General features: G+C 40.6%; 2 protein-coding genes across 2 annotated transcripts in view; both read right to left on the reverse strand.

Annotated features, from left to right (window-relative positions):
• XK (X-linked Kx blood group) overlaps positions 1-3,505 on the reverse strand; it is a 40,459-nt gene extending 36,954 nt beyond the window's left edge. The window contains exon 1 of the mRNA XM_021681622.1: positions 3,093-3,505. Coding sequence (XP_021537297.1) covers positions 3,093-3,337 — 245 coding nt within the window. The 5' untranslated portion in view covers positions 3,338-3,505. The remainder of the gene's footprint in view (positions 1-3,092) is intronic.
• A 10,254-nt stretch (positions 3,506-13,759) lies between these two features.
• Positions 13,760-15,424, reverse strand: part of LANCL3 (LanC like 3) — a 90,667-nt gene continuing 89,002 nt past the window's right edge. The window contains exon 5 of the mRNA XM_021681610.1: positions 13,760-13,919. Coding sequence (XP_021537285.1) covers positions 13,760-13,919 — 160 coding nt within the window. The remainder of the gene's footprint in view (positions 13,920-15,424) is intronic.

Below are 15,424 nucleotides of genomic sequence, written 5' to 3' on the forward strand. Positions count from 1 at the left end.
CTCTGGTTTTCTAGAACATCTATTATCATTCACAATAAGATCATCCTTAAAATAAAAAAATAAATTCAAGATACTATTCAATGATCATATCATTCAGACCTAGGCTTAATAAGGAAACAACCACACAAACTGCAACTACAGTTTTAAATATAAGACTGATAAATGAAATATGGTGCTCTCCCAGTGCTTCCCTAAAGGAAAGAAGGAACGGGGCCTACTTTTTAGTATTTAGCCCATAATTATTACAGTGAAATGCAGTGCAGTTTAACTGAGTGAACTCAAAAACAGCATCTCACCCAAAAAGAACATGAGTTTGGCTAGTTAGTACCCAACCAAAAATAAAGTGAGCTAAATTTTCCAAAAACAATTTCAAAATATTAGTAAGTCAAATTAGTAAGGAGGGGAAAGAAACAGACCATGACTCTCTTTTGTTTGGGGGAAATAATTTCGATCTTAAGTAAAACTGATGTCTTGGAGTTAAAATAGAATCAAACTGCCAGCAGTAAAAACTTCCAATAAGATATTAAGTCCTGCGAATACACGTCAGCAAATTGCTTTTCTCTTAATCTGGAAGCTAAGAGGTTTGGACCCACGTTTTGTGTACCTCAGCTCTAAGATCATCCAGTATCTCCTTGAAATAAATCAGTTGCATTAGAATGGGAGAGTCCTTGTTGACAGAAGGGGGTGGTTTGTTGCTTTATTTTTTATGTCTTATTCTGTTTTTCCCCCAAGAAGGCAATGACCCATTCAGAATTTTCTGGAACGAGGTCTTTTTATGGAATTGAAACTTTTTATATAGCTGAGAGGTTATCTCTTCTAAGTATCAAACTTTTTTTTTTTAAGATTTTATTTATTTATTTGACACAGAGAGTAAGAGAGAGAGAGAGAGAGCATAAGCAGGGGGAGTGGCAGGCAGGCAGAGGGAGAGGCAGGCTCTGTGCTGAGCAAGGAGCCCGATGTGGGACTCGATCCCAGGACCCCAGGATCATGACCTGAGCCGAAGGCAGACGCTTAACGACTGAGCCACCCAGGCGCCCAAAGTATCAAACTTTTTAAAAATAAAGTTAAAATATTTTTACTATAAAAACTGAAAAATGTAGAGTAGCATATAATGAGGGGAAAAAATGATGCACTTTTTTGTATTTTCCAGGAGATAATTAAAACCGCCCATAACTCCGTCATCCAGAAATTACCACTCTCTACAACTTGGTATATTTCCTTGAGCTCAGGTTTATATGTACCACCCTATTTTTATACATATCATGTCACTAGCTTTGTCTTGGGTCACTCTTAATATTTAAAAAGATTTTAAATGGCAGTAATGATAGAGATCACTCACCTGGATAGCTATTTAGGTCGTTTGTTTAGATTTTGCCAAGATGACCAAACTTCCTTAATTTAAGATGGGGCTTACTGGTAAAATGTACTCCACACTCTTCAGCTCTCTTTCAGAGTGTAGGGAACATAATTAACCAAACTCAATTTCTTTTTTTTTTGTTTTTAACCGAACTCAATTTCTAAGAAGCTTTGTGAACATGGTCTGGGGTGTCCTTTTCCTCATCTATAAAATGGGAAAAGTGACATCTACTCCATGGTGAGGATTCAGCGTACTGAGGGATCTTAGCATCAACCAAACCATCTAGCACAAGCAGCACTGAGAAATACCAGTTCCCCTTGATCTGTCACTTCATTTAAACACCGTGAACAATGAGTTTTCTTTTCACAGATAAGGTTAATAAATGAGTGCCTTGCCCAACGTCAGATCACATTGATTTTACTGAGCAGGATTACAATCAGGATGCTGGGGCCTACTTGTCAGAGAGGACTACCTCCTCACTAAATAGCGCCAGTTTGCACGACTTTGAAATTCCTTTCTTTCTCTCTCTCTCCTTCTTTTTTCCCCCCTAACTCTTCCCTTGCTCTCAGATGTCAGTAGCAAGGCCTTAGTACCGCTAGGGTACCTGTTTCTGTTCCTTTCTAGGATTCTGTGGCTTCTGGATGCTGGGAGACTTGTTCATCCAGTTTGTCCTGTGTGTGAACTGCAGGTCCGTATTCTGAGTGTCAGCTGGGATAGCTGTATTTAATGTGAAGTGCAAAGTTTTAGAATAGGGCTCTCTAAAATCTATCTTGCTACTGGACTTTTTTTTGTCTCTGTGCGTGTTGGGGCAGGGGAGATACTGCGTGGTAGGGAAAGATTCCTGGCTAGCCGAATCTTCTCGCAGCTGAGCTCTAGCCTTTCTATCTCTTCCAATTCATCTATCACCTGTGTCTAAATACAGTATTATAAATTGCTTTCTAATACAGATAAGAATCCTTTGTTTTGCTTTTCCTACAGGGTTGAAAGCTGTCAAAACAACACATTTTAAACTCTCTTCATGGTCCTTAGATAAGCCAGTGCATTCATTACCGTGCATTCGACTTGCTTTGTGTTAATAGAAATTAATTTCCAGAAATGTCACTGATGGTTTTTTTTCTTAACGCACGAAAGTTTCTGTCTTCATGGCACACTGTGTTCCAGCTTCAATCACTATGTTTGTAAGTTAGGCAGGGCCAGAAGGCATTTCTACAACTCTGTCTGTTTCACACCAAGAGAATGATGCGTAATTTCTAGAGCTCTGCATGAGAAATAAATTAGTTATTTGTAAAGCGCTCAGAACAGTGCCGGGCACACAGGAAACTCCACGTTTGATAAATTAAAGAACCTGCACACGCTTTTGCTCTAAAGGCGATTTAGCCCCCACACACTTCTCAAGGGTTTGTCACGACACAAGCCAATCCTGCCAGAGCCCACCTGACCCCAGAGAAGGCTTGTATTTTATGAGGTCGAACTATACGCACCTGCCATTTCTGTTGGTCAGGTTCAGCTGAGTATCAGCAATTTCATATGCGAGAACCTAAGAGGAAGGCGGTCCGCCCCGGCTTCATCCCCACTCTCCCCGGATTCTGTCGCATTCGCGTGACTGGAACGGTGGGGCCGACGCGCAGGCCGGGCCGGCCTGGGCCCAGCACCCAGTCCAGCCGCCCGCCCCTCCCGGAAGGCCGCCCCTCTCGGCCAGGGCAGAGGTGGAGGGGACCCGGGGGCCCGCACGCACCTGAAGAGCGGCCCGAGTTGCAGCAGGTGCAGCAGCAGCACGAGCGGGCGGTCGCGGCTGAAGTCGCGGTGCACGAAGAGGAGCGTGAGCTGCACGAGCGCGCAGGGCAGCAGCGAGAAAAGCAGCGTCAGCGCCTGCCACATGCCGTCCCCGCCCGAGCGGTAGGTGCTGCTCAGGTACAGCGCCGCCGTCGTCTCGGCCACGAACAGGAACACGGACGCCAGCACGGAGCCCGGGAATTTCATCTCCGCGCGTCAGCGGCGCACACCGGCGGCAGACAGGGTGGCGGCGGCGGCGGCTGCCCGGGGGGTGAGGGGGGCTCCCGGCATGCCCGGCCCCGACTGCTCCCGCGCCCTGCGCTGCCCGCCGAGGGCACGGGGCTGGCCCAGAGGCCGGGGCGCTGGAGCGGGGCTTCGGGGCGACCGGCCGGGCCGGGCTGGGCTGGGGCGGGAGCGCGGCCCCGGCGAGACACGCCCACGCGCACCGTGCGCCGCCCGCGCGCCACCCTCTGCCCGCGGCGTCTCCGCGGCGACGGACCTCAGGCGGGCCGCGAACCTGCGTCCTGCGACTGCTCGCGCCGCAGCCCCAACGGCTGCGGCGGGCCCTGATGGCCCCGCGCTCAGCCTCTGGGTCCTAGAGCCCTTGGCCCGCGCTCCCGTTCACATCCCTTCGAAAAACTGCAACCAATGGGGCACAGAATCCGGGGCTGGACGCCTTTCCATCCCAGGTCTCTATTTTGTGGGCCTAGGGAATGCCTAATTCCTCCAAGGAGCAGCGTTTCCAGTCATTTAAAAATAACCAGACCACACAGATGTTTTTCAAAGTGCAGGCGTAAAGTCCTGTATCCAGGATTTACCGTTTCAGTGGGCCAAATAAGCATGACCTTCAGCCTTCCAGATACAGTGGTCTAAAACGCTGCTTGCCGTGGTTAAAGAGCATCAGAGACAATCCTTAGAAGCCAAAGCCTTCTCTCCTCGAAAAGCTGCCTACATAATGTATTCCTCTGTAACTGTGACTAACTCGCACAGAGTGAAGACCAGGACCTAATAAGGAAACGGTTTTCCAGCCCAAGGCATACCTCTGCTTGCTAGTGTGTGCCAGCCCCAGAACTCCTCTTCACTCATTGAGCTTGTGACAACCTTGTGAACCTCAGGATAGGCTCAGCCCACCCCCTTGTCCCTCAGAGTTTGAGCAAGTCACTAAATCTCCCTAAAACTCTGGTCCTAACCTGTTCCATAAGGGATTAGACCTTAATAATTACAAGGTCCCTTTCCCTGCTGTAATTAGGTGATTCCATCAATCGTAGGAATATCTTTCATTTTTCTAGTTAGGAAAATGATGTCAACACAAATAGAATATGAAGATTCAGAAGAAAGCAAGACAAAAATTGTAGAAGGAGAGAACATGAAGGGCTGTTTTTCTTCATTTTTGTGTGGCATGGGAAGATCTATTTACAAGGGTTAAGGGGAGGATTCAGCCAACAGCTGAGAGGTAGCAGGCCCATTCTCTGAAAGGATTACTAATATTTATTTATAGAACCCAGCAGGCCACCGTGTCCTGGATCAAGATACACACACTGTCACAAACACAGAATAGGCAGCAACACTCCACAGAATATTTGGGTAATATTTTATTTGACACTGTATTAAGCTTTAAAGGAAAAATTAATTTGTAGCTTAGAATTATTAATTAGAGTACACTCAATATTTAGCATTGGATTTTATTTTAAGGCAAAGAATTATCACAGGTTTCATATTAGGTAGACTGTACATAAATATGGGGAAAGATAAGCCATAAATAACATTGCTTTAAACACTATAGAGTCCAGTTTATGGTGAATTATTTTCTACAGTACAAAACTAATACAGAAAACACATTTGGAAAGAGCACAGTGTTTAGAACATCGTAACAGCAGTTTTTAAAACAGTAAGGTGCATCTCTAAGCTTCTGACTCAATCTTGCTTCTAAAGAGATTTCATTATACCATGCAGTGGCTGTGAGAAAAGCTCCCCCCCCCCCCCCCCATGAAGGGGAGGCAAGATCAACTGACTGTACACTTCCCCTCCAGGAACAACCAAGAGCAAAAGCTAAAATCTGATGAGCATTTGCAAGTTGATCCTTCTCAGTGTGCACACCAGCTAACTTGCCCCAGTGACCGTGTCTTTATGTATTATCATTTACCATTTTGTCCTTGAAAATAATGTATACATTCAAGCCTGTGATTGCTCTTTCCCTGTAATACCTAAATGGATTTTGACTAAAGACCAATTTAATGTCATGTATTGCATTATACTTTCTCCCTAGGACTGAAATACCCATTTTTTAAAATATTATGTACATAATAATAGACTTATAGAAAGTGGTTTTTTGGTATAATAATATGTAACATACCAGAATACTTGAGAATTTGGTTTCATTATAAAATACAGTACTACAACATTTTGTGATATAGTAAAATATCTGGCAGAATGTTCTGCTCTAAATTTAGACCTAACTGCTAACGATTCGTCTTTAAACGCGCCTCAAAGTACCCCTAAAGAAATATAATTAGCAAGAGGTCCTAGAACCTGTTTTTGGCAAAAAGGCATTTTTGAAGAAGCCTCTCATTTTGTGTGCAAGACTTTCAAAATTTTAGTTATATGCAACATAACTGGTGTTGGATTTAATGTTAATGGAAATTAGGAGTTTAAAGTAATAACTAATCTCTATTATTTGGTGTATTTTTTAATAATTTTATGTTAACTGCATTTGTGCTGAGGCAAGTGTATTGCAGAGTACAATTTTATTAATAATATTAATTTATTGATCAGTTCTTCAAAATTTAATACTACTTTAAATAATGGTATGTATTCATTCCTAGATACAATTAGGAATAAGCAGTTATATTCTATTGACAGATTATTCTTTTGTATCCCCTAAAATAAGTAATTGCACTAGTTTACTAGAGAATGTGAAATGTATCATTAGGGGGGTGAGCTTTTTTTTCCTCCAATGATACAATCATATTACTGTAAGTATTGTCAATTGTGCAAAAAATCTTTTTGGTGAAGTAAATTCTATTCACTTGGTAAATGCCCACTCCAAAACTAACATGTGGTGCTTGACTATTCCCCATTATATGGCTTTGCAAAGTGTTTCCTTAATAATTGGATTCTACAAAATCCATTTTAAAAATGTTTGTTAATTTAGCGCCATTAAATCCATGAGATTAAAATTCAGACTGCCTTTCCAAGTAGAGCTCCCCCAGATGTTCATAGTTGGGGGAGCTGTTACCTTTTTAGAGAAGGGGCTGCCCGTCATTATCAGACAGATTCTAAAACCAAACTCTTGCATTTCAAATGTTCCACTCCTACTCCTGGAGAGTCTATATAAAACCAATGGTATACTTTGCATTTTCAAGAGCAAAGGGATTCTGCGGCTCGTCTTCAGAAGACATTTCTAATATTGAAATACTAAAGTGCTAAAAAACAGAGACAAAACTGCCCATTAAGATCAATCTTCTTATTTGAATACATACACATTATAAGAGTTACTGCAGTCAACTTGGACCAAATTCAGCGACAGAAGTTGATAATCGGTAATTGCCACTTAAGCGCACAGACAGCAAAACAAAACTTATGGGGGCGGCTTCAGAGGTCCCACTAAAACAAAGGCAAAAAGGTCATTTGCTGAAGATTGACAGCTGCTAAGTATAGTTTATATCTTCTTGAAACTGACTGCTAACATGGCTACTTTACTCACTTTACAAAAACAGTACACATTAAAGCATGTAAATCACCACCACACACAGAATATAAAAAGAAAGCAACAGCAGGGTGGCATTACTCTACTTAAGAGACTGTATTCTGTGTTTACACATATGCACATTCAGATGTTTCTCCCCTCGTCTTTCTAGAGTGCTCATAATTTCTGAAAGCATGAGAGGAAGGTGTGTATTTGGGTACTTTCTGAAGATCTACGTCCATGCGCAAGACATTAAAGCCATCTGCTGGTTTCAATTTAGTAGGTGGCTCTACAACAAGACAATATATCTTGGCTCTCCGGTGATTCTGAATACAAAGAGTAAGTAGAGATAGGCTCCAAGAAGAGTGGAGAAGGAGGGGAAGACACAAAATTTTTCTTATGTAGAGACACTTGTGGCAATTTTCAGAATTCTTGTCCCCAGAAGTGTAGTAAAGAATGACCTCTGGTCTCTGTGAGGACAAGATAATTAATAGGGATTAATACTCTGGGACAGAACCATTGTTCTGATATCTTTAATGGGCCGGGGTGTGGGGAAGAGTATTAAAACTCCTCTATAGAAAAAACAAATTTTATAAGTATACCATAAACATAGCATGCCAGACTAACCATGTTTTTATAGTTGGCAGCTGGGCGACAGCGACAATCAGGAGGTTGAACGTTACAGACACAAACAACAACTTTCTTTATCCAAGAGCGTTTTCTCCGAGTCTGTGATATGTTAATACACCATAAAAATCTCTAAAAGGGGGTAAAAGAACAGCACTTGCCTAACTTATTTAATCACAGAATCTATTTTTCCCCAGGGCAGCTCTTGGTGTTAGTGTTCGGAATCTGGGGAAACACCACAGGACTCAAATAACATGCAGTGTTTTGTCTCCATTTCCTCTCATAACAACAAACACATACATCAGCTGTGGGAAGACCTCATCAGTACCGTGAAACAGCAGTATATGCCAGCCCTCCTCTGTTCAATACAGTAGCCAGCCCACATGTGGCTCGTGAGCACTTGAAATGTGGCTAGTCCCATGTGCGACATGCAGTAAGTGTAAAATACACACCAGATTTTGAAGACCCGGGACAAAAAAAAAAAGGTAAAATATCTCATTAATAATTGTATACTGATTACATGTTGAGATGAGAATATTTGGGATACACTGAGTTAAATCAGATACATTATTCAAATTAATTTCCTCTTTTTGTTTAACGTGGCTACTAGAAAAATTTTTTTTAATTGCATGTGACTCGCATTTGTGGCTTTATTTGTGAAACTCACATCTGTTATCTTCTATAGCTGGCTACTAATGGCTCTAACATGGCAGAAGTTTTAATGAAAATGAATGCTTAAGATAGACAACTAGAAGTGTAACTAGGGCCCTCATTAATTATGTACTCATTTATTAGAGGGCAGTTAACACACAGTGAAGACTCATTCATTCATCAGTGTATGCTTGCATATACCTATTCACCACTCAGATATATCTAAGAGCTGTTGGGTTTTATATCATATGTGATACTGACTCTCCCTAAGTTAGTCTTGCTCTCTCTCTCTCTCTCTCTCTCTCTCTCTCTCACACACACACACACACACACACACACACACACACAGAATTTCCTATGGGGGGGGCGGGAGGGAGACTAGGAAAAACCAAAGAGGAAACAAATAGGAAGGGCTTGCAAACTGTGTTTTCACAGTCCTCCACAGTCAAGCCTCCCCTCTTGCTTCTTTTCTCCCTGTCTCGCTTCTTCTTCCTTGACGAGAAAGGCAAGAAAAGGAAGGCCAGCCTGCTCTTTTCACCATCTGACTCACCAACAAACATCTCCAAAGAACAAAAATATGATTTGGTTTTCGTTTTAAATGATTTTTCAAATTCAGAGGTGAAAGTAACAGGTACATGAAGGCGAAAGAAGATGCAGGAATTTCTGCAGATAAGGGACTTCGCCATTTGTGGAAGAGTCTAGGTGGAAATGACAAGGTTCAATATTTGAAGGGAATTTTTAAAAATGTTTCTTAACCCTAAAGGCATCATCCATCAGGCCTCAATTCATTAGCACTATCAATTAAAGAAACAGGGAGAGAGGGCACCCCCGGTATGAGAGTTATGGTAATGCAGGAGGCCCTGATACTTAATGTAGCATCAACTTTGGGATTTTTCACGGCAGTGCAAATAAAATGACGAGGTTTCTTTATGGAGGAGAAGCAGGACAGATGCAGCCGTCATTCTGTTCTCCGGCACAGCTGCGCTCGGGGTGAGCTGTCCTGGACCTGTGACCTGACTACACAATGGGCCCAACTCCGGCTGCGGCTGACCTTGAGGTCAGCCCTTCTGGCCAGAGGGGAATCCAGCCTTATTGAGCCTGGAGCTTTTAGCTACAAACTGACATGGATGGAAGAGATAAGGAGAAATCCTGCCCTCCCAGGCAAGAGGAGGTCACATGATTAAGCACACACCGGAAAAAATAAACATCAGAATGTACTATTTAAAGACCAAAGGGAGGACAAGAAGTTGCTGAATCGTGGGGAGGTTGGGGAGGGGCGGGGATTAGAGGTCCCAGGAAGCAATAAAACCCACAAGTAAGATGACTGGTTCTTAGCATTAAAAACTACCTCAGCAACTCACGCTGACATGCTGAGCTCCAGCAAGCTTTCCCCACCCACCCCTTTGGTTGCCTTTTCATTTGCTTTCCTGGCCAAGTTTATGCCAAGATAACGTGGCCTTGGTGAATGTGAGGCTGGTCATTTAGCTATTAGTTTGGGACAGTGTTGAATAAATAACCCAGATCCCCAAAAGAAGGCCTCATATGTAATTGAGAGTATGTTTCTATCACTATTGTCACACAGTCCTGAGGCCTGAATTATACGGCAGACCAAAAATACTTTATTTCCCAGGTCATTTTTGCTCTGCAGAGCTCGCCTACCAGCTCCTTTTCTCACATTACTGACACTGTAATCCTTTGTTTCCAGCAAGCAAAATAAATATTTGCATTAAAAGGAGCTCCGAGCTAAACCAGCCTATTCCTTTTTACTAAGCCCCAGTGAATCAGAACCTTCTGAGGCATAAATACTATGGTCAGGATTGGTTCTAGAATATAAAAAACATACACTTCATTTTTACCCATCAAGTGATCCGGACCCCAAGCACTGCATCCACATATGGAGATTCCATTTGGCTGAAATGCTTATTTGAGGTAAAAAATTGAGCACAATTTTCTACGCACATAGTAGGTACTTAAAATATAGGTTCCTTCTAAAATATATAAAGGACCTGCATATTACAAAACTCTCTTATATTCATTTTTATCATTGGCAACCTCATGACAATCCTGTGAGGTGCAGAGGGCTCTTTGCATTACTAATGCTTGTCCTTTTATTCACGTGTTTCCTTAGCATGGTTATAAATCACAAGCTTACATTAGTTGCATTGAAATTATTGAGATTTGTTCTCTACAGGAATTGAAACAATTTGAGTACTACCTTGATTAAAATCTTAGTGTGTCAAAGAAAGTTAAAGTTATATAGTGCCATGGAAGAGTTCCAAATTAACACAGAACAACAAAATGAGTGTTTCTCGAATTATCAGAAAGTAAATACTATTATCTTAATAGGGTCGTCAGTTGCCTAAAGAATCACAGGGGTGTATATGCTGAAAAACCTGTTCGTCAAACCTCAGTTATTAGGTTAGAATGGAGCAAAAAAGTAGAAACTGATGACTGAAATGTGATTGGGCACAATATATGATATTTGGGGGAAATGTGTGGAAGAGAAGGTCCGTAATTGTGTTAATGAAGCAAATTCACAGAGTTGTAATATTCTCCAAAACTTCCCATTCTTAAAGTATACGGCAGTCTCCCCATTGTGGAGAGATTCTTTCAATCTGTCCTCAAATACTTCCACTGTTACCTTCGGGGTTTATAACTATTCATGCCACATAGAGTAACTAATATTAAAATTACACTAGTGGTGGTGAAAATGCCCCTGTCACCTTCACGAGGCAACCTGCCTAAGCACTTATTCAGAAAAGGATGTTACTGCTTAGAAGGGAACAAGTTGGTTAATTAAATAAGAAGTGACATGCCAAAAAAAAAAAAAAAAAACAACAAAAAAAAAAAAGTTTTTCTCAAAAAAAAAAAAAAAAAAAAAAGTTTTAAAATTAAAAAAAAAAAAAAAAAAAAAAAGAAGTGACATGCCATGCTTTCTACTGCAACACTTAAGGGCCTTTTCCCCCTTCTTGGGAAAACAAGATAGAAGAGGATCTTCCAAAAGCTACAATTCTACTCTTTCAGGAAAATGAAAACTTTTAACTTTTAACAAGCTTACCCTTGTTTCTAATTTACCAAGGTGTCAATTCATAAAGACACACTCAGACATGGCCTTTGCTTGCATTTGACACACAAAAGCGTTGCCTTTTCAGAGGGGTCAGCACAATGTCATGGTTACCCTGCTAGACCTTAAAAGTGTGGGCGAGCATGAATGAGTCCAGTTGTTCTGAAGTTCCTAGAAATGAAACTGATATGTTGAACTAGATTATCACTTCTTAGGGTGTTAGGTTTCAGGTTTCAAGAATGAATGGTGAAAGGATAAGCAAACAGAAACAGAAGGTACCTTCCAGGGGTACTTTGGTTCACTGCTGTATCCCCAGATTCTAGTCTAGAGTACTGAATAAATATACTTGTGAAGCGAAACTCTGGATTTGAATCTTCATTCTGCCCCTTCCTAGCTGTGAGACTTTGGATCAATGACCTAAATCATCTTGAAGCGTTGATGGATGATGACAAAAGCATGTATTCCATAAAGCCCTGTATACTGGATGCTTATTTCTTTCAGCCTATAGAGGCCAAAGGAAATGAAATTGAAACAAGATGCTGAAAAGCAGGTATCACTATCATTTCAAAAGGAGACTGCTCCATAGAAGGCATTTCGCTTTAAGGCTTTCTGAGAGGACCTAGACTATTCATGAAAGAACTTTTAGAGACCAACTTTGAGAGTCATCCGAAGCTGTTATTTATGTGGTGTTGCTCTAACCTGAGTATTTTCAAAATGAACAATTGAAGCCAATTTCATATATTTGTATCTGAGGATACGAAAATGGAACAATAAATGAAAAAGGTGCATGTTTTCAAAACCATTTTGTCCTAACTTGTTCTGATGAGTGCAAACATAAAGTCATAAAATATACAAAGGTAGTTTTTACCTTTTTTTGGCCACAGATCCTTTAAGAATCTTATGAATGCTAGAGAACCTCTTCCCAGGAAAATAAGTGTGCACACATGTGCACACACACACAGCACATGGCACACACACATACATGCCAACAGACACACACACACACACACACATATTTTGAGGCAACAGAGTATTCCCAACTCCTCCCAGTTTATCTATAAATCAAGAAGTTAGGAATTACTGAACTTAATAAGTGTTTGGGTTTACATGGAGATAGATGTAGAATATACATATATATTTTTACATCTATCACATATATGCAAATATTTAATGACTATTTGAATAATTCTTAAATCTTGTACGGCATGCAGGTCCCTCCTCACTCCGATATATGAAATCACTAGTGACCAAATTCTAGGAAACGGGTAAGCTCGTGTTCTGACCTGACAGATGTTCCTACCGTGTTCTGCAAACCCCTATTTACCTGAAGTAGTTTTACAACTTCTATGTGTATATAGCAGGGTAGAATTTAATATAACAACTTGGCTCAATGGGTATTGTAGACAGTTTCTAGTGGAGCCTGTGTCTTGGAGACTAAGGTGATCAGCCAAGGAGTTCACTCATCTCTTAATCTAACAGCATAAACTTTAGCAATGTTCTTTTCACCATCGCTAGGTCCCATTCTCAGCCAGGGTCTGCCTGTCCCAGGAAACACAGTATTCCCGCAAAGGCAGAAATGACATATCTTTGTAGTGGCTACCCTGATCTTTGTGATGAGTGATTTTTACCACGAGTGTATTTTACAGTTCAGCTAATAGCTTCATAAGGATTACATAAGCATTTTATATTAACAGTAGAGAAGACACAGCTCACGCTTCAAATTGAGAAAAACACTTGACAGCAACACTTGCTATAGTATTTGCTAACCTATGAATTTTCCTATTCTAATTGAGCTTTAGGAAAGAAAAAGGAACCAGGAAAAGAGATGTAAGGCCTAAAGGAACTTTGAATTTCAGGACTTAAACTAAGTTAAGATATGTTTAGGGGCGCCTGGGGTTGTGAGTTTGAGCCCCACGTTGGGCATAGAAATTACTTAAAAATGAAATCTTTAAAAAAAAAAGGTTATGATATGTTTCCTTTAAAGTGCCCAGATTAATGATTAACAATAGAGATTCATATGCAAATTTATCCATTCAGTAAAAACCATGAATTTCAATAAGTAAAGGCCTAAGACAACCAAGAGTTTCCTTTTTTTGTCCTTCAGCAACCTGACATTTCATTCCTCCTAGCAATTTTCAGCTGGGCAATTACTTTAGTTTTTGATTGTGTTTATTTCTGAATTTATGGGTGGAGGGCACCCACAAATGGCCAAATTCTCTTTCCAGTTGCAAAGGTACTGGCATTTTATTTACATAGTCCACATTTCAGTTTTGTTTTCTATGCCATCACTGAAAAATGGATCATTTCTCTTTCCCTTTTTCCTCTGATCTCTGGTTTCATACCTATTCCCTGAAATTTTAAGTCTCTATGGTTTTTAGAAGAGTTGTGGGGTCTTAATTCTGCAGGTTCTCAAACTGTTCTCCCTCAAGTCTGGTACCATGTTGCCTTCACCTGCCTTCGCCCGCCCATCCCTCCTTCTGGCGGCAATGTTAAGGCTCATGGTTGTGATAACCATTGAATGTGGCTTATGTGGAAACTGCCTCGGGTAGGCTCGGGAAATCTCAGTGACCTTCTGCAGGGCCACAGTGGGAGATGGAGCCTTCTAGACAAAGACGCTGAAGAGAGGGAACTCGGCCTGATTGGGCTGCAGCAGATCGATCAGAAAGCACACCGTCCCGGAGAAGCCTTCATACAAGCTGTATATACTTTCAAGGACCCGAGAGCCGGCCTTGAATTCCTCCGTAAATAAAAACTCAGCAAACCTAAGAGAAGAAAATAACATATGAACACGGGAGTGTTTCCATACTATTGGCCTTCAGTTGCTTCTTCCTCCTCTCTGCTAAGGTAAAGTTCTAGCACCATTTTCTTTGCAGAACTATATAATATTTTAAGAAAACCTTTTTCTCTGTTTAAAAAAAAAAGAAAAGAGGATCTGTTATATAATTGTGTATGTTTCACAACAAATTGTGTTGACAAGCAAATTCAACTATTGTCAGTTTGCAAAGCAAAGCAGTTTGGTATTTTCTGTGGATTTCATTCCTTCTGTCATCCAATAATTAAAAGTAAAAGAGACAGATAAATAACCATATTTTTCTTTATCTGGAATAGAAGCAAGCTGAGGTATGACTGTTCCTTTAAAAGAGTAAATATGCTGTGATTCTGCAGGCATATCATTTCTGAGCTAGGTTTCATTTATATGTGACAGAGAGCAGAGACTGTGAAAATAAATGGGCAAGATTTTATACAACCTGTGCTTTGGGCAAACATAGGAATAAGATGAATGGGAAAAGGCAAGCAACATTTTATAATCATGACATCAAAGAGCAAACTCAGCTCTAAGATAGATTATTTTTAGGACATCTGCCTTAAAAATACATCACTAGCCTCTAGATTCTCAATGAAAGATCCTTTTTCTTCTACGTGTATTTGCTACAAATCCTATTCAAATTGTTGATAGTGAGTAACACTGTAGTAGTTTACAGCTTTTAAAGTGCTGTGATCTGTGTTATCTCTTTTCGGAGCTGCTGACACAATCACCAATTCAGAGGAACTCACAGGTTGGTAAGGCCTGAGAACTGATACTGCCATAAATTTAGATTATTGCTACTATGTGTGTGTGTGTGTGTGGGTCCTATGAAGAGTAATTCCTTATTTGATCTTTTTAGGGCTCTTGGAATTATCAACAGCAGCTTAAAATAAGTCAGCAGGAAACATACTGCAATTCTGTTTGGTACAATTTTTTTTATCAACTGTTTTCCTGAATATGCAATAATTTTTAAATGGAGTTAAAAATTTTAAACAGTATAATGATGATGCCTCTTAAAGAGTTAATTCAAAATTTGTCATTATGCAATGAAACTTCAAAGTATAGCTTCAAGGAGTCATAAACTTTACAGTGCCACGGATCATTTCGCGGTCTGGACTCCTCCCAGAAAAAAAAGTCTTCAAATACAGAAAATAAAATACACAGGATTCCCAAGGAAATGAATTATATCAAGGCACAGTTAGCAAAAGTTGTAAAACCCAATTTGTGAAATAATAATATACGGATTCCTTATTAACACATTAAAGAACAAGATCTAGTAGTGGGTCTAATAACTGCTGACATTTCTAAGTAGTTATGAGAGTCAAATATATTTCATAATATCTGCAACAAGAGCAATACGACGTGAGAATATCTATGACTTCTACTGGTGAGAGTCACGGCTACTGCTACTTCTCCTGTGGCTTATTACCTACAGTCAGAATTGAAGGTAATGCTCCATTT

The sequence above is a fragment of the Neomonachus schauinslandi genome, chromosome X (genome assembly GCF_002201575.2).
Source record: "Neomonachus schauinslandi chromosome X, ASM220157v2, whole genome shotgun sequence".
NCBI classification, from domain to species: domain Eukaryota; kingdom Metazoa; phylum Chordata; class Mammalia; order Carnivora; family Phocidae; genus Neomonachus; species Neomonachus schauinslandi.